At 35.5% G+C, this 21137-nt stretch overlaps 1 protein-coding gene across 8 annotated transcripts in view; it reads left to right on the plus strand.

Moving 5' to 3' along the window:
- Jupiter (microtubule-associated protein Jupiter) overlaps nt 1-4725 on the plus strand; it is an 87683-nt gene extending 82958 nt beyond the window's left edge. For all 8 annotated transcript variants that reach the window (XM_069824932.1, XM_069824928.1, XM_069824931.1 and 5 more), the window contains one exon: nt 4166-4725. In XM_069824932.1, the coding sequence (XP_069681033.1) occupies nt 4166-4302 (137 nt within the window). In that variant the 3' untranslated portion in view covers nt 4303-4725. The remainder of the gene's footprint in view (nt 1-4165) is intronic.
- The last annotated feature ends 16412 nt before the right edge of the window (nt 4726-21137 follow it).

Below are 21137 nucleotides of genomic sequence, written 5' to 3' on the forward strand. Positions count from 1 at the left end.
AATCCGTCCAATAGTTTAGTAGAAATCGCTGTACACAGACAGACTAGTACTAAAATTATTATATTTCATGTACATCATTCCTTGATAAATTGACTCGTAGATACTGAATATGAACAAAATCCGTCCAATAGTTTAGTAGAAATCGCTGTACACAGACAGACTAGTACTAAAATTATTATATTTCATGTACATCATTTCCTGATAAATTGACTCGTAGATACTGAATATGAACAAAATCCGTCCAATAGTTTAGTAGAAATCGCTGTACACAGACAGACTAGTACTAAAGTTATTATATTTCATGTACAGATACATAAATAAAATTTGGAGCTCCCTTATTGTGTAAGTTTTGCTTACAACACGCTGCACATGTGCAGTAAACTAGAGCCCCTGTATATATGCTACTTGTGGACAGTCGTGCGAAATTGTTGCCTATATATACAAGTGGACTCTCATCAAGACTCTCTCCAAATTTTAATTCCGCATCTGTACATCATTACCTGAGAAACTGACTCATGGATACAGAGTATGAACGAAATCCATTAAGATAAGTCCCTGCACACATTCAGGTGGCTTTCCATATCAGGAACACTGAAACAGTGTATTTCCATGAAAATCTCCAAGTCAACTGTTTACATCATCACAGTGCTTCTCTTTATACAGTGCGTTCGTAGATCGGCTGGACCGTTCAAATGTTTACAATAACAAAGCCGAATATTGTAAAGAATTCTGAGTCAAGCTACACGACAGTTCAGTTTATTGATCCATTCATCTCACTGAAGAGTTTAAATTTAGATTTTCAATTCACCCAGTCCAAGGCCGCCGCGGAACGGTCTGGCCGAGCTACAAACGCACTGTAGTTGGTTTCAAGCTATTTGCTCAGTATAAAAAAAAGTCATTTTTATTTTGTGCAGCCTGCTAGACTTGTGTACAAAAGTCAGAACCTGCGTTTTTTTTTTATAGGTATTTTGTCACAGTTCTCATTGTCAGATTTTGTTCAGTGACTGCAGTTTTCAGGTTTATCAAATCTTCAATTGTTCTTCAATTGTATGAATTCTGAAACAAATAACAATCAGTGAGTGTCTCATGTCAGCGACTTCTTGAAATTGTGATAACTAACTCAGAAATTGCCAACCTGTGAATCACAGAACTGTGTGATGTTGGGTTTGGAGTATTACAGCAAGTTTCTTATGGACAAACATGTAATTTTATTTCCCACCATTGTTGAGAGAGGAATTCTTTAGATAGACTAAAATGTTTTCCTATTTAACTTATGTGAGCATAGGAATAAGAACTTGTTTTGAAGTGTGCTGATCCTCATATTACACCATAATAATAATAGCAAGGTAAAATGAGTGGACAACAGCAGAGAATTGGCTTTGTTCTCTCTCTTTGTCTTTGGTGTCATACATAGAATTAATTATGAATAGAGAAATGAAGGAGTCGATAAAAAGTAAAGAGACTGCCTCAAGGAAACTGCCCGGTGCTGTTCCTTCCTTCTGCACTATTAAGAACTTAGTTCTCCAACATGGAAATTTAGTGCCCTTGTCTTGCATATTGGTACATTTTCCTCATCCTTAGCCATGCAAACAGATTATGACTTTATTTTAGAATTTTGTAGCTGGTACATGCTTTGTAGTGTTCAAGGCTTAGTTGCACGTTAGAAACCATCAACCCCTCCCCAGTGACTTGATGTCGGTGCACAATTGATGTAGTGTAGGTCTGTTGAAATGTGAAGAGGAAGGGTGGTGTGAGATTTCTCTGATTGCTGATGAATAAAGGATAGTGATGCAGCATTTTGGTCCTGTGAAGAAGTTTAAAGAGCAACATGTGAGTCAGTGCAGTGAATTGTGCCATAGTTTGATGTAATAATTTCATAATAATCAGAAATAAACTTTGGATTTTCCACTGTGTGCTTGAACTCGCAGATGGCTCAGTCGTTTTCAGTAGCCAGACATAACTAGTTGACCCTCTGGTCTTGCCTGTATGTGGTTATGGAATGTTGAAAATGTCAAGTTCCAGCACATGGAATACTCATCACATCACAATATGTTGGTAAAATATAAGTACTATATTTGTTGGTGAATAAGACGCACCCCAAAAATTGAAAGAAATTTTTCAGAAAAAAACTTGAATTAAAAAATATATATAACTAATGTTAAGCATTATTCACTGACCTTCAGAATACTTTAAATCCACTCCCATTATTGTCATTGGAAGTTTCTTTTTCATTGGATCCATTGAACTCATCAGAACAAGAATCTTCATCTTCAGATTCATAGAGAAAATGATCTTCACTTCATCTAAGGCATTGGTGATACCTCACTTCAAAAAAGACTTCACTGACCTAGCACGAGGATATTTTGACCCATTCACAAACTGGAGTGAGTGTAGGCCATTTGAGCACACTGCTGTCCATCACTCATGAACAGGTCGCATCGTTATCGTTTGAACGCGGAGCATTCCGTGATCTTGAAGGGAAAAAACTAGAGTGCGCGAAACTATGAAAAATAATGGTACTGTAGGCTTATTTTGAGAACAAAAAGTGCGTCATATACACCGACAAATACAATATATATATTAATTTTTTCAGCGATGAAAAGTGTCTACATGAAAACTGAAGAACTAAAAATATGAATACAGGGTGTAAGAGGACCTCACCGACTAACTTTGAGGAGTGATAGGTCAGATGTAGAGGATAATTTTTTGTCAAGGAACATATACATTATGCATCCTTTCTAGAAGCTCATTCCTCATCACGCATGTTGTATCATTTCTGTTGCACTGCTGTAGTTTGTTCTGTGTGATATTCTTCATCCCTGTACCAATGAAGTAGGTACATACGTAGGTTTGTTCTATGTGATGCACCTTCATTCGTATATGAATGCCGTACATATGTAGATTTGTTATTCTGTGTGATGCACCTTCATCCCTATATGAATGCCGTACATATGTAGATTTGTTATTCTGTGTGATGCACCTTAGTCCATCTTGTCATCCAACACAGTCCTGCCAGTTGGACGTTCAATGCTGTGAAGGTGTCAAAAATGCAATTTGAACAGCTATTGTAAATTGTCTGATTATGCATAGGAAATTAAATTTCATTTGTGCAAAAGAAAAATGGATAGGATTTTTCGGATATATAACTTCATTAGGATGTGTCGAACTTTTTTTTTTTACTTGGTTATTTAACTACGCTTTATCAACTACGTCATTTAGTATTGATGTGATTGGTAATAGTGAGATGGTATTTGACGAGTTGAGTTTGCCTTATGAAATCTCGGAAGAAACCCAACCGGGTAATCTGTCCAAGCAAGAATCGGAGCCATGCCCTAGCACAGACAAGTACCTCAGCCGACTGAGCTATGTTGGTAGCTCGAGTATTTATATTCCTTAAGAAAAAATTATCCTTTCTGCGTGTTCTAGCATTCCATAAAGTTCGTTGGTGAGGTCCTGTTGCACTCTGGATAATGAAATAACATGAGCAAATGTTTGTGTTTTTGATCGGGGTGGAGTTGGAACTCAAGTCTACTTGGCGAATTCTGGGAATTTAAGTGCTGTAGCTTATACCATGCAACTCGTAGACAATCCGCATCTGAATGTTGTTGACCTGTGACCTCATATCCATTTTGAATAAAATGATCCAGGTCCACAGAGCAACTCAAATGTACAAATCCATACTGCTGCATTCTGATTATGAGGAACGTGTTTTGGAGGCTTATTGGTCGAGTTGGTAATTAGATAATATTTTGCGAGACACATATTGAGGACACAACACATTAATATTTATTGACACTTGTGGAAGAATTTTACATCTACCATTATTGTGAAAAAAGTTGCTGTCTAAACTGATCATTTATAGAAATACGATGATTCGAACATTTGAGCTTCCTTGTCATCATGTAAAAAATGGGCTGACTCCATTTGACTGGTCCTGGATTTAAGAATTTTTGACGTCTGCAACAAGTAAAATCTTTTTTCCTCGTCCCTTAAAGACAAAGATAGGTCACACCTTAGGAACATTCATTTCCTTTATTCCATCAGCAATAGGAAAAATCAAATATAAAGCTCTCCTCTTCAGCAAGCCACCTTGCATCTTACCTCTTAAGATTGATCTGAATTATTCCATGACTCACCTATGGTGGGGATGTTTCTGTTCTCACAGACGGCAATCCTGTGACCGGCGAGGGCTACAGTGCAGTGAACGGCGAGAAGGAGTCTTCTCCTGCAAATGGAACCAGCAGTGCCGAGGCCCGTCGCAACCGTGTGCCGCCCGGCGGCTACTCCTCCGGCCTGTGGTGAGCCGGCCCCCTCTTCTTCCAGGTCACCACTAGAAGGATTAACACGGATTCTCTAAGCAAATTTGTAGTGGTGCATCTTATTTTAATGACGACTAACAATAACAATAGTTATATAATTAATACTTTACTTGATTCAATGCATAAGTTCTCTTGGTTTGATGCTTGTTCAGGTAGCGTAGGACAGACTGACTGTCAGCTGGTGCCTTTAATATTAAATGATCATCCCAGATTGTTTAGTTTGGACTCCGTTTTTTATATAAATGACGTGTCGGTAACCCAGATGAATTGTGGCTTGTGTACATACTATTTATTTGTCTTGGCACACGCTGGGCTTGTTCACCACTCGAAGACTGTAACAATTGTGAAACTGTTGCTTGTTTAAAAATGTATCACACTTCCCATACAATAAAAATTTTTATAAGTGTTCGTTTGTTTTATTTAGAATTTTGATGAACCTTTATGATAAGAAATATAGCAGCTGAATTGGTGAAAAATAGATAACTTTCTCTTTATACAAATTCACTATGTACCATAGAAGGAGGACTTGGCAAGGAAGCTTGGTATTGCAGGCAGTGATGAGGTAAGAAAGCTTTGTTTGCATGCTTAACTTTGAGCCCTGGAGAGCTCAGCTATGAGAAGGACTAGGTTCCTTTCTGATTGGCCACTTACTCCTCTGCTTCCTGCCATTGGCAGCTCATGGTTCTTTATCCATTCTGTAAACACACTAATTTGGAATTTTTATTTTGTTTAGATGGGTTTCTTTACACAGGCATTGTCAGCTGTTTATCTTGCAACTACTTTGTGTGTATCTATAATGCGTACCCACTTTGCGTGATTGGGGTGTGTAAATACTCTGTAAATTCTAAAATTTGATTTTGAAGACCACATTAAAATTTGGAATGACTAGTGGCTTGTGGATTTTTTATTTATAGTTTGCTGTCATAACATAAACATTTTTTAAAAATTGTCTTTGCATTCTCTCAATTTCTGTGATGTTGATCTTAAAATGTTGAACATTTTCTGAACATGTAATTCTGTAAAGAAATTTAAGAAAGATTTAACATCCTCTAACGATGATTGATCTGAATAAGTTTTATTATGTTCATCAAATGGAGTTGATGTACAAGGGAATTGCCTCTTTGGCGAATAAGGGTATTCTTTCTGAGTATTTTTAGGAGGTTCTACATGTGGACAACCTGGGAATTGCAGCCTTTGCTTAATAATTTTAATGCTTCAATATATTGATCCACAGACTTACCCTGTAACTGACACTAGTAGAAAGTTGGTACCTGCAAAAACTTCACTCTTCACTTAACACACAATAATTGCAATGCTGCGATTGCACCAGAGTAGGTACGCACGCTCGTATACAGAGGGAGCACAATGTAATTGGTGAGCAGCTTTAGTAGATTCCACGAAATTTTTAAACATACAATACCAGTGCTGTTCTGTGCCATTAGTGTTTACCTCCCCATCAAATTTTATAGGATGTAATAATTTGCCCATAGCTACTTTATTATTATATAGTTTCTGTTTATTAAATTATAAAGAAAACTACTGATGGAAGAGTAGATCAAGAAGTACTGAACAGGCTAAAGAAAGCAACATCAGCATACTATCAAATAAGTAATACAATAGTTGGGAAAAAAGAAATAACCACTAAGACAAAAATACAGATATATAATTCAATAATTAAACCTATAATACAATATAGTACCGAAAGCTTACCACTCTTAGATAAACATCGAAGTAAATTAACAGCGGTGGAAATGAAATATCTTAGAAGAACTGTAGGAAAGACCAGAAGAGATAGGATAAGGAATGACAGGATAAGAGAAGGAGTTAAAATGAGAAAAGCATTAACAGAGGTGATTAATGAAAGGCAGTTGAAATGGTTTGGGCATGTATATCGTATGGGAGAGGAAAGGAAGGTTAAACAGGTGATGGAAATGAGAGTGGAAGGAAGGAAGGGAAGAGGAAGACCAAGGATTAAATGGGAGGATACAATAGAAAGAATAGGCCAACAGAAAGGAAAAACAATGGTAGAGATGAAGAGAATGTGTAGAGACCGGGAAAAATGGATGAAATGGACGGAGAGAGGCGAACCCGACGCTTAGCAGCAGAACGGACTGAAGAAGAATAAGCAGAAACCCAGTAGAGGTTGCTGGATGCTACAACAGACACGTTAATATGGCACCCAGTATTTAATTTCTACTACACAAGTTTACTTGGTATGTAGGTAGCTTGTGATTTTCTGAATCTCCGTTTGTGTTTTGAACCCACTGGTGGATATTGATTACTGAAGAGTTAGGCAATTATTTCAGTTCTTTAGTAATTTCAGATTCCTTGATATTTGGCGACAGTTTAGTAATTAGTCTATCTTTAGGTGAAGTATATGAATAGAACTCATATTTATGTGATTTGAAAATATCTATGAGCTTGTAAAAAATTGTTTCTGTGTCACGACATTTAAGACCTTTATTGCTGTATATTATTCTTAAGTTGATTTGAAGATCTCTATGAGCTTGTCACGATATTTAAGACCTTTATTGCTGTATATTATTCTTAAGTTGATTTGGAGATCTCTATGAGCTTGTCACGATATTTAAGACCTTTATTGCTGTATATTATTCTTAAGTTGATTTGAAGATCTCTATGAGCTTGTCACGATATTTAAGATCTTTATTGCTGTATATTATTCTTAAGTTGATTTGAAGATCTCTATGAGCTTGTCACGATATTTAAGACCTTTATTGCTGTATATTATTCTTAAGTTGATTTGAAGATCTCTATGAGCTTGTCACGATATTTAAGACCTTTATTGCTGTATATTATTCTTAAGTTGATTTGAAGATCTCTATGAGCTTGTCACGACATATAAGACCTTTATTGCTGTATATTATTCTTAAGTTGATTTGAAGATCTCTATGAGCTTGTCACGATATTTAAGATCTTTATTGCTGTATATTATTCTTAAGTTGATTTGAAGATCTCTATGAGCTTGTCACGACATTTAAGACCTTTATTGCTGTATATTATTCTTAAGTTGATTTGAAGATCTCTATGAGCTTGTCACGATATTTAAGACCTTTATTGCTGTATATTATTCTTAAGTTGATTTGAAGATCTCTATGAGCTTGTCACGATAATTTAGACCTTTATTGCTGTATATTATTCTTAAGTTGATTTGAAGATATCTATGAGCTTGTCACGACATTTAAGACCTTTATTGCTGTATATTATTCTTAAGTTGATTTGAAGATCTCTATGAGCTTGTCACGATATTTAAGACCTTTATTGCTGTATATTATTCTTAAGTTGATTTGAAGATCTCTATGAGCTTGTCACGACATTTAAGACCTTTATTGCTGTATATTATTCTTAAGTTGATTTGAAGATCTCTATGAGCTTGTCACGATATTTAAGACCTTTATTGCTGTATATTATTCTTAAGTTGATTTGAAGATCTCTATGAGCTTGTCACGATAATTTAGACCTTTATTGCTGTATATTATTCTTAAGTTGATTTGAAGATCTCTATGAGCTTGTCACGACATTTAAGACCTTTATTGCTGTATATTATTCTTAAGTTGATTTGAAGATCTCTATGAGCTTGTCACGACATATAAGACCTTTATTGCTGTATATTATTCTTAAGTTGATTTGAAGATCTCTATGAGCTTGTCACGACATTTAAGACCTTTATTGCTGTATATTATTCTTAAGTTGATTTGAAGATCTCTATGAGCTTGTCACGATATTTAAGACCTTTATTGCCGTATATTATTCTTAAGTTGATTTGAAGATCTCTATGAGCTTGTCACGACATATAAGACCTTTATTGCTGTATATTATTCTTAAGTTGATTTGAAGATCTCTATGAGCTTGTCACGATATTTAAGACCTTTATTGCTGTATATTATTCTTAAGTTGATTTGAAGATTTCTATGAGCTTGTCATGTTATTTAAGACCTTTATTGCTGTATATTATTCTTAAGTTGATTTGAAGATCTCTATGAGCTTGTCACGATATTTAAGACCTTTATTGCTGTATATTATTCTTAAGTTGATTTGAAGATCTCTATGAGCTTGTCATGATATTTAAGACCTTTATTGCTGTATATTATTCTTTTTCCTCGGATTATTTGATTATTGGAAAAGAAATTGGAAAGTTTTGTAGTTAGGATAATAGGCGGGGGTTTCTTTGGTTTCTTGTCGACTAAATTTTGTGCTGTAGCCATAGTAGAATTGTTTTGACTATTAGTAGTGACTACATCTTGGTGTTGTTTCTGAATTGGTTGGTTGCATAAATATAGAAGGTGCCCTACATGGAACCTGGAATCTATTATTGTCATTATTGCAGTTTGTTAAAACTTTTGCAGCATATGTTTTCAGTGACTTTTTTGGTGGTATAAATAATTCTTCATCATCTGTTCACGAACTTTCATTTTGGAGTCTATTCATTTCTTTTCTATGCTAGTACTTGCATGAACTTCTGGATTTGTAGAAACCTCCATTTTTATGTGAGGCAATGAAATTGTTAGTTATTGTTGACTTGAAGAAACTGGGATATTTGAGGAGATATTGTATACATCTTCTGAATTCGTCTATGCTTAAGATTAATCAGGCCTGGTGGATGGACCCGGGCAGTGTCTGATGGTGAAATCTGCTCTTCAGACCTGACAACTTCTTAATCTTTGATATCAGTAAGTTGCTTCAATTCTGTTTTCTATATGGCTATAAGCAACCAACTGTTTCTGTTTAAATAGAATGGCCCAGTAGTTTATGCTTCGAAATTTCAATGCCAGGGCACTTTTTTTTATTTAGAAATACACCACACAGATTAATGTGCTTGAAGCACTCACACCAAACATGGAAGATAATGTTTAATGTAACAACTTATTTATAGTCACTGCTAAATATTAATACACTTTATACACTCAATTAATTTTAAATATCACTATAAAAAATTGCACCATTTAAAAGAAGTAGCATCATATTTCTACTCACTTTATATCGCCCAACAGAGTTCCCCCCCCCCCATATACACTTCACTTTATTGCAAAAGTATCAAGACAGTAACCTAAATGCCTCTTGCCTTTTAATGTACATTATTGAGATACATAAAAATTATGCAGTAATTGATATAAAGACTCTGGTAGTCAGCATCCACCAGGCTGTAATACATTAATTAGATTACAAATTTACAATTGCAATATTATGTGGGTACCTTGGTGCTATTTGACAGGAGTAGGCTACGTGCCAGCACCAGGTTTCCCCTTCTCCCTTCCTCGTCATCACTCATTCCATACACTGTACTTACACATACACTCACCCTAGCACACGACGTAACTTTCAGCAGATACTACACATGTACAGTGTGGCCCGCCGAAGTGGTGTGCAACTAGAAAAAATGGGTCACAACCCTGCCATCTATCTGCTATATGTGGAACCTGAATCATGTAGAGTGAAGTGGTCAGGCATTGGATACATACATACGTACGTATAGTATTATGTGGGTACCAGTATGTTCCTGTTGTTTACAAAAGAAATGAGGATCATATTGTTCTAAATGATTGATTAATTAATTAATTAATTTTCACTTTTATTAATGTTTTCGTAAAATTTTGTCACTTGTTCTTTCAAATAATTTCAAGGAACTTATCCAGATCTTCATGCATTTGTAGAATTCTAGTGTACCAGTCAGATGCGTGAATTATTTTTCAATGGTTTAAGGACACTTTCAGGTATGTGATACCAGACTGGCACTGCAATGCTAACATTGTGTATAGGCCTAGTACAATTTTTCTTTGTTAGCTAAGCACTGGAGAGACTTGGAAAGGGGAAAGAGATGTGATATCCTTGCATTTCCTTTAGATTTGGTGATTTCAATATGTTTATGAAACAGTAGCCTCTTACCTAGATATACTCGTAGGTATTTTACATTATCAGTAAAAGGAATTTCTTGGTTGTTGATGGATAAATTATCTCTTGGACGTTTTCTGTATTTGATGAATAATACAGCTTGAAATTTTTCTGGATTGAAATAGGCCACTTTTTGTACCATTCTGACATAGAGTTAATGTGAGTTTGAACTGTTGTTACATCATTTAGCTCGTGTGATAAATGGTAGTGTCGTCAGCATACATAAGAACAGAAGTTTGAGTTAAAGTGGGTATATCTGCCATATATAAACAGTATGGAATAGGGCCCAAGACATCAGCAGCTGTATGATGAGTTGAAGACAAAGAGCCTCGATTTTTGCTTGGAATGTCCTATCCTGTAGGTAACAGGCTATTAATTTAGTTGATCAATTTTACACAAAACACCATAGTGCCAGGCACAGTCAAAAGCCTTCTTGACATCAGCTGTTAGATCATATATGTAACAGGTCATCGCTATGTTAAAATCGTTTGCACTTTGAAGAGAACAACCGCCAGGATCGAACACGAGATGGCAGTACAGTTGCTAATGCAATTCAAATGGGAATTATGACGTGACTCCTTATGTAACAACTAGATGGCAGCGTAGTAAACCTGACAAAAGTTGTTAACGTCAAAGCCTACAAGGCTGACCTATCTGGGGTATATATGATAGGATTCAACTAAAGAAAGTATGCAGTGATTTACAGATTTCCCTTTCTGGAATGCTGTGTGCCAAGGGGGTTAATCTTCTCCGTGAATGGGCCAAGTCTAAGGATAATTTTCTCATACTTTTCCTTGTGTATCGTAGGCTGATAGGATATCTGTTTTGAGGAAAATTAGGTGGTTTATTTGCTTCAGAAGTAGTGATATGTGCATGTTTCCATGATGTGAGAAAATATTCCAGACTCATTACTATGTTAAACAGTTTAGTGATATGACATTGTTTTTTGAGGAAGATTCTTCAGGGCTAGGTTGTTTATCTTATCAGGTCCTGAAGAACTGGAAGATTTTAATGATTTGATTATTGATTTCACTTCAGAGGGAGTAGTATTGTGAATTTGACTATTTTTTTATTGGGTTATTTTACGACGCTGTATCAACATCTAGGTCATTTAGCGTCTGAATGAGATGAAGGTGATAATGCCAGTGAAATGAGTCCGGGGTCCAACACCGAAAGTTACCCAGCATTTGTTCGTATTGGGTTGAGGGAAAACCCCGGAAAAAACCTCAACCAGATAACTTGCCCCAACTGGGATTCGAACCCGGCCACCTGGTTTTGCAGCCAGACATGCTGACCGTTACTCCATAGGTGTGGACGAATTTGACTATTATGTGGCTTGTTGAAGATTGTTATAACTTGAGTGGCTATCTCTTGATTTACAGTATTATAATCTGGATGAGCAGGAGGTTCTTCAAAATGATTTTCTAAGTATGGAACGTTATCCAGGCTAAAGGGCCATGATCTGTTGGTGCTGTTGCTACCATACATTTCATCTGCCGGAGCAGCAGACGAAATGTATGGTAGCAACAGACCACTGCCCTTTAGCCTAGATAACATCGTTCCATATAACGCCGGCCATGAAAGTGTACAGTCCAAGATTTTCTAAGTATTCAGATTTTTCATTTGGGTTAGGTTTGAGTCCGGAAGGAGATTGTATTGGATGCTGTTTAGAGAGGAGTTTGACATCTTTTAGTGATTTTCAAAATGGTATTTGATGAAGCAGCATTTTTTACATCAGCTTCAGATTTATTACTTCTGAGTTCAGTAGCCCATCTATGAAGTTTGGTTTTCAGATTATTATATATATTTTTATCTGCAGGGTTACAAGTTCTCTGTCGCCTGTTCTTTTTTGTTGACGTAAGTTTGAGTTCTGGATTTATATTTATATTTTTATTTATCTGGAAGGAATCAGTTGCTAACCTGACTGCAGAGTAAACAGTTTTGGCGTACATTTCAATTCTGCATCCAAGTCTTCTGCAGAAGAAACTGTTACGTTACTTGGAATGAAATGCTTTAAACAGCCTCTAAATGTGCTCCAATTAGAGATGGAAAAAGTTATTTTCTCGTAACAGTTCCAACTGTTCCAGTTCCACGAAAATACTAGGTTCCAAATAACAGTTCCGAAATAACAGTACCATATTGTTGGCAATAGTGCATAAGTCCTCAGGAATTAAGAGGTCTTGCACTTTTACGAATGATATATAAATACACAGGTGCACAGTGGCAAGACTAGTATGTAATGTAACAGTGGTATTTTGGATGTTAAATGACCACATACTTCCCTGTATGCGATATAATGCAATAAATGAACTGAGATGTGAATTTGTGGAGAAGGAATGTTTTTAATACCAAACTGAATTCGTAGATCAGGTTTGCTCAAAGCATACATTTTAATGTAATTTTAAATTATTTGTAAATTGGTCACGATATCGAAGTGGATCCCAATGATAAATAAAACCTAACCTTTTCCTCTTCTGCCCAGCTCAAGTTCACTATGTTGTTCAATTTCTCCAAAAATTAGTAGACCCTAAATAAAAGCTATAATTATTTCCGCTGTGCTAAAATTCACAATACCATCATGAAGAGTAATAATCTCATTGCAGGGAAAATTTGCAATCTTTGTATTTTTGTAAATAAAAGTCATCAACATGATCTGCTGTCTCACGTAGTTTACAATACAGTCATGTTTGAACAGAATTTAGTTTAATTTCAAGAATTGGTAATGGAACTAAAAATAGAAAACATTTGTAAATAAAACAACCTACTGTATATATTTTCATTTTCCTTCATAAATTTTACAATACTGTATTATAGACATTATATCCAAAAATCTGAAAGTTAGAATTTATAAAACAGTTATATTACTGGTTGTTCTGTATGGTTGTGAAACTTGACCTCTCACTCTGAGAGAGGAACATAGGTTAAGGGTGTTTGAGAATAAGGTGCTGAGGAAAATATTTGGGGCTAAGCAGGATGAAGTTACAGGAGAATGGAGAAAGTTACACAACACAGAACTGCACGCATTGTATTCTTCACCTGACATAATTAGGAACATTAAATCCAGACGTTTGAGATGGGCAGGGCATGTAGCACGTATGGACGAATCCAGAAATGCATATAGAGTGTTAGTTGGGAGACCGGAGGTAAAAAGACCTTTAGGGAGGCCGAGACATAGATGGGAGGATAATATTAAAATGGATTTGAGGGAGGTGGGATATGATGATAGAGACTGGATTAATCTTGCACAGGATAGGGACCGCTGGCGGGCTTATGTGAGGGCGGCAATGAACCTTCGGGTTCCTTAAAAGCCATTTGTAAGTAAGTAAGTATGTTAATAATGGTTTAATAGAATACTATACCTATGAATTGGTTTATATTTGAACAGCAAAATTCAAACTGACTGCCAACTTTCCATGTATTTATTCGGTTCATGTGTTTCATGGTGGTTTGTTGTGATATTCGTTATGCCTAAAGACAAAAGTTCAAGTAGTACTCTTCTGAAAAGCTGGATTGATGGAGAGAAGACTTTAATATGGGACAGAAAACGTATGTTTTATCAAGTTTGATCGAAGAAAGTAAGCTTTTGCACTTTTTAAAAATATTTATCCACAAACACTTTTAATTATTTTATTTACAAAGACACATTATATTACTTATCCTTTTAAACTTTTAACAAAAATTAAATAAAATAAATAAAAAATTACTAATTTTATCATAATTACAAATAAATAATAATTTAATAAAAAAGTTCCAATAAAATAATTAAATAATAACAAATCAAAATCTAAAAAAAAATAAAATTTTAACAAACTACAGTTGCGTATTTTAAATTTTAATAATGTTTTAGTTAATAGGTGAACCGCACAAAAAAGTTCCAAGTGGATCAGCATTTGCAGACTGCGTCTCACATAAAAAATGCAACGAAAAATAATTATCAGCCTTTGCTTCATTTGAATCCAAAACAAAATGAAAATGATACATTTAGTCCGAACCTCTGTGAAGCCCCAGTAGCATCTGATGCACCTTGGAGGAAGCTGCACAATCCATTACTTCGCGGATTTTTGCAGAAATACATTAAAAGGCAAATTCCTGGCGAGTCCACATTGAGAAAGAATTACTTGGATCCGCTGTATGAAAAAGTGAGTTCAGTTATTTAACCCTCAACTGGTATCTATGGGTCAATATAGACCCATATGGCTAGATATTGTAATGTACATTTAAAAAGCAATACCAGTTGAGGGTTAATAATGTTTATTGAAGTTAATTGCTTAAAACATTTGTGTAATTGATGTGTACTTTAAAATAGTTGTTTTCGTAACTATTAAAAATAAATTATATTTTAGGTCCTCCAAGAAATTAGAAGCGACATAGGAGATTCACTTATTTGGGTTTCCGTGGATGAAACTACAGATTCCTGTGGAAGGTATGTAGCTAATGTAGTTGTGGTGAAAATGGACTCCATAGACGCTGGATCTCCTCATCTGATTATGTGCACTGTCTTAGAAAATACCAATCATGCTACCATTGCAAGGACAGTCAGAGATGCTTTGTGTAAGTTTATTATCCTGAATATAACTGAAAGAAATAGAGATATCAGAGAATGACTTGAGTGTAAATTTGTTTTTAGGTTTACTCTGGCCAACCAAAGTACATGAAGAGAGATTCCTGGCATTCTTAACTGACAGTGCAGCATATATGCTGAAATCAGCGGGGGCACTTCAAGTTTTCTACCCCAAAAAGATCCACTGTACTTGCATTGTCCACAGCCTACATCGTGCTGCTGAAGAGATTCGTTCACAGCATCCTAAGGCCAACAATTTGATTTCTTCGGTTAAAAAGGTGTTTGTAAAGGCTCCAGCAAGGACTGCACTATTCAAAGAACTAACAGAAATTACTCTTCTACCAGAGCCTGTATTAACTAGATGGGAACCTGGATCAATGCTGCACTCTACTACTGTTTGCATATTGAAGATATTAAGAAGGTTGGTATTCTGAGCTATCTAATTTCATCATCATCATTCGCCATCATGTGTTAGACCCTTGAGGGTCTGTTACGGTCTCGTGCCACCTATTTTTGGGGCTTCCAGTTATCTAATTTAAGTTCAAATATTTGTGTTTTTCATTGATGCATAGATCCAAGTTTCACTGTAAATACATTTCTATAATTTAAATAGATAAATTATATAAATGAACTAAATAGTAAGGGTTTCCATGCACTACACTATATTTAGTTTATATTTTCCTTGTTTACTTGATAAACAGCAGTTTATTTTTATTGAATTTCAATAATAAATTTCTTGAATATATTGAAATACTAGATTTTAACACTAGGAGGCAGGCCTGCGATGGTCCTTATTTTTTTCATAATTAATTAATTATATGTTTGTTCTTAGGTGCTTCATTTACTGAATCCAGAAGATGCGGCCTGTATTAATTCAGCAATATTGGCAGCAGATGATGTAGGAATTCAAAGTGAACTTTCGCACATAGGCACACATCAATACACTTCCTGAAACAATGACCAAACTTGAGGAACGTGGTCTTCAGCTGACTATTGCAGTGAGTTTGTTGAACACTGTCATAACATCTTTCAACAAATTACCAGGGCCATTGGGGAGAATTCTAACAGAGAAGATGAAGAAAATTGAGGAACGAAATCTAGGTTTGGAAACAGTGAAAAAGATTAGTGGAATTCTACAAGGTGAGCCCAGACTGTTCAGAATTACGCACCTAAAGAAATAGCAGCTTTTAAGTTTTGTCCCCTAACTTCATGTGAAGTTGAAAGAACATTCTCTGTTTATAAGAACATACTTGCTGATAACCGAAAGAGATTTACATCTGAAAATTTGGAGAAATATATTGTAATCTGTTGTAATACCAATGGGCAATGAAGTTTAAAGTTAATATCATATAAATTAGTTATTTATTTTTCAGTCAATCACTTATCATTTTATGATGGCAGAAATGGATTCTGTTACATCAAGGTACAATGTTAATATACTGAACGTTACGAATATTTTCGACTTACTTTCAAATCATCTTCAGGTGATAGTTTTCTAACAAACAAACATTTGAACTAGGTGAAAATATTATTTAAACACATTTATAAAACACTAGTAAATAGTCTGACCATGCATACTTTACATAAAATGGTTGAATGGCGTACATAGTCTTAAAATTAAATTGACATAGAGGCAGTGTGCCTGAATTATGAAATTAAAATCGTTTAAAATTATTATATATATAATTGAAGACTAGGCTTGTTCTTTTTGACGTTCAATGTATTGGAAGACTGTATGAAGTGGATGTAAAAGAAAATCTCGGTCTATTCTAATGCCTCTCACCATGGCGAATAGACTGAGATTTTCTTTTACATCCACTTCATACAGTCTTCCAATACATTGAACGTCATAAAGAACAATCCTAGTCTTCAGTGTTATATATAATAATTTTAAATGTTTTTAATTTCATAAAGACTATGTATGCCATTCAACCATTTTATGTAAAGTATGCATGGTCAGACTATTTACTAGTGTTTAAATAATATTTTCACGTAGTTCAAATGTTCGTTTGTTAGAAAAGTATCACCTGAAGATGACTTGAAAGTAAGTCGAAAATATTCGTGACATATATTAACATTGTACCTTGATGTAACAGAATCCAGTTCTGCCATCTTAACATGATAAATGATTGACTGAAAAATAAATAACTAATTTATATGATATTATTTCACAAACTTATCTGAACTCAACATGACTTTTAAATTTAATGTTAATGCAAATTTACATCTTCCAATATATGCACGAAACTTATTGAGTCATTACTTTACTGTTGTAAAATAAAATACACACATCAAAATTGTCTAAGAAACAACTAAAAACTTGAAATATTAAGAAAATTGAACAAGTTACAAAACTGAACGGAAGTGAATATTAAAGTGCTAGTCATTTGTCATTCTACCAGGTTACGATAGTAACCAACGTTATTTTGTATTGTTACATTGGAAAGAATTAAATTAGTGTGTTTTAACAGGGGACATATGTAAGAGGCGCGTCCATAAAGTAACTTTCCCCACTCGTCCCACAGCAAACCATATGTTGCGCGAAGCGACTGCATGTACGTGATAGAGTAATGTCCTGGCATGGCGCATGCGCCAACGGAACTTCCCGAGTGCTCTCAGTAGCTTCGTTGCATTGGTTGAAGATGGACGCTCCTATTCCAGCTCCCGCTGAGTGTGAAGTGCGGTCAGTGATAAAGTTTTTGAATGCACAGGGCATAGCGCCGATTGAAATGTATCATCAGCTGTGCCAGGTCTATGGGCAAGCAGATGGTGCGTTGCTGCTGTAGACAATTTTCAGCAGGACGCCAAAATGTGCATGACGAGGAGCGGAGTGGGAGGCCAACCATCATCACTGACGACCTTGTGGAGCAACGCATCATCTGCTTGCTCATGACGTTAGGCCATAGACCATGCTTATTAAATAGGATACTAGTTACTCAGAATATAATGTAGTTAATCACTAAGCAAATAACGCACTACTAATTCAGTCAGTAATGCATAACACACTAGAATAGTTACTTGTAAATAAGATGCTGGGTTTATTTTAAGAGATTCACAAATTATTTTGTAATCACACTCTAGCAGGCAATTGATTTTCTTTCTTCTGAGTCTTGATGCTGTCTCTCTTCCAGCAGGTCTCCAGGCACATGAAACAAGAGAAAACAGAAGGGCAGTACTCAAAAGAACAAATGGTTAAGATTTAAAACTTTATATTTAAATATTCCTTTGTGCACATTGGCATGTGTGTCAGTAATATATTTTTAACAGATTTCTTAACATACTATTGTTATGTGCCTTGACATGTGGGGGAAGTTTATTATATAAATTACTGCCGGCATGTGTAGGGGTATTGAGAGTTTGGCAAGTCTGTGATAATTCAAATGTATATTATTGGATGTCCTAGTATTGTGCTCGTGATATTCTGAGTTTGTTTTAAAGGAATTAAAATTTTTATGAATAAAGCATACCGTTTCTAGGATATAAACACAGGGTACCGGTAAAATTTTAAGTTCCTTGAAAAGTCCTTTACTTTCTGTGCGAATGGATACTTGCTTCATAATTTTAATTATTCGTTTTTTTAGTTTAAGTATAAGAGAAGATTTTGATGATGATCCCAGAATATGATTCCATATGATATGACTGAATGTACATAGCCAAAATAAACTGACAATAGTAGCTCAGTGGGTGATGTTTTTGAGAGGATTCGGAATACATAGCATAGTCGAGATATTTTTTCTGTTAAGAACTGAATGTGGCTTTCCCATGTCAGGTCTGTATCAACCCAGATACCTAGAAATTTTGTGTTTTTAACTTCTTTAATTATTTACTGAAGATGTTATTGATTGGTCCAACAGAATAATATCTGTTATAATGACAATTAATTTTAATTGTTGGACCAATCAATAACATCTTTAGTAAATTCGTCTAGCTAGCAGTGCATGAGTCTGTACAGATTGCTGTGCACTTTACTGTGGAATCCCGGCCATTAGTCACTCAGCTGAGTGCGCTCCTTGTACAATGAAATATAAACGTCAACGTATATGCCCAACTTGGAGTCAGGCCACAAAAAGGGAAACACCATAGGAGGAGAGTTCGATCTGGCGCTGTGGATTGAATTCGGTGTAGCTCAGTAGTCAGAGCGCTTGGTACATAGAAGCAAGGACCCGGGTTCGATCCCCGGCACCGGAGCGAATTTTTCTCCTCAAATATTAAATATTCTTTAATTATGGTGCCGTTAAGTATAATCTGTACAGGGTCTTGCAACTGTTGTTGAAATTCATAAATAGTTTTATTTGCATTTAATTTGAGCTTACTGTTAACCGTTGCTCAAGTGTTCCGGAAGTTTCGTTAATTTTTTGTTGCAAGTCAGTATTCCTGTAGTACAATGTTTGTGTCACCTGCAGTTCGCTCTTACAGACATTTCTTATATCACCTTTTGACTTGCCAACCTCAGATGTGCCAGTAAACTCTCCACAAATTAATGAGGATCGGTGAAGACAGAGGTAGGCCAGGCAAGTGAACAACAACATGCTATAATTACTAAAATTATGGACTTGGCACAAAAAAAGGAGGAAGTATCAGCAATCATGGCCCGAGTGGCCCTGGGAAAACCTTTGTTTATCAGTGTGTGATTCACAACTGCACAAATTTGGGGCTAAATGTAATTCAGCAATGTTACTACCTCAAGACTGTACTGTGCACAGTCGATTCAAATTACCTCTAAATTTATCAGGTGTTAAATAGCAAAGAGGCTTCTCATATTCGTTCAGCAAAGCTAATGATCTGGGATGAAGCTCTGTGGCTACTATGCATATAAATCGTCTGCAGGGCAGTGTTTGAAATACATAATTGAAATACATTTGTATTTTGTAATTTGTAAGGATTTTCGAAAGTATTTTGTATTTAAATACATAAAACTGGTGTATTTTGTATTTCAAATACTCAAAACACTTTTTTCTTCTTCTTGTCCTTCAAGTTTTGGATTTGGATTTGAAGAATGAACTTTTGTCTTATTTGCCTACCCATTTCAGTTGTGCTAGCCATACACTTAGTTTTCTTGCCACAACTGATTTCCTTAATGCCATAAAGAAATCTCCAACCGCATCAAGGATCCATCACCCAACACTTGCTAAATGTTTAGCATTATGGAATGCGTCTAGGGGACCCAAATCCTCAGAAATTAGATCAGATGTCTTGAAATATTCATTATAGTTTCCTTGTCCAACCCGATGGAATTCTCTTTGACTCTACCTCTCAAATACATGATATAAACAGTATATGTGAAAAACTGGGATTGCCAATCTTCAAAGATATTGAGTTTCAGTACCTTGAAGAATATTGTGCAGTTCTGAAACCCATTGCCGTAGCCCTTAATTTAATGCAAATGAGAAGACGTGCTATTATGACCAACTTTTGTCCTCTGTTAATTTCCCTCAAAAACAGATTACATATTCTGTTATATAGCAATCTACACCATATTCCAAGTAACTCCAATCCTAATAAGTTCGCTTTCATCAAGATTTAAAGCTATGTTTGATTTGACCCCAGAAGCAAATTGAACTATTTTGGCAGCTTGCTCTACCCATCATTGAAGATGAGATGGCTACTGACACTGCCTCATCAAATGATGAGAAAAGGACACAGAATATATGTGTGAAACCAGCTGAGCAGTTCTCTGCTACACCTTTGGTCAGTTCAGACGATGAAGACAATTTTTATGTTTTCAACTCAAGTACAACAGACTTTGAAAAGCAAAAAGAAAAGAACTTGTCTACTGCGGAGTATGAGCTCACACAATTCTTCAACGGCAAAGGGACAACCCTGTGCTCTCCAGAGAATTACCCAACAGTGAAACAAGCTTTTATAAAGTATAATACAAGTTTGTGTACCTCTGCACCTGTTCTGTTTTGCAGGATTTATTCATTCACCAGCCAGGAGATCCTTACCTGATAAACTTCTTGAGAAACTGTTTTTTTTTTTTAAGGGAGGAGTAATTAATTATTCATATGTAAAAAGTATTTTGTATTTGTATTTCAAATACAATTTTTGAAGTATTTTGTATCTGTATTTGAAATACTTGGATGTCAGTATTTTGCTCAGCCCTGGATATAATGAATAATGATGTGCCATTTGATGGTAAAATTATAGTTTTGGAGGCGATTTCAGGCAGGTATTGCCTGTTGTGCCTCACAGATCGAGAGCAGTCATCCTCCAAAATTCCGTACAGCTCTCTCCTTTGTGGCCAATATCCAAAATATTTAAATTTAGTAAAAATATGCGAGCGAAGCCAAAGGAATGTGACTTTCCCAACTTCTTACTACAAATTATAAATGGCGAATATCCCCATGATG

Source organism: Periplaneta americana, chromosome 4 (assembly GCF_040183065.1).
Source record: "Periplaneta americana isolate PAMFEO1 chromosome 4, P.americana_PAMFEO1_priV1, whole genome shotgun sequence".
In the NCBI taxonomy this organism is placed as follows: Eukaryota; Metazoa; Arthropoda; class Insecta; order Blattodea; family Blattidae; genus Periplaneta; species Periplaneta americana.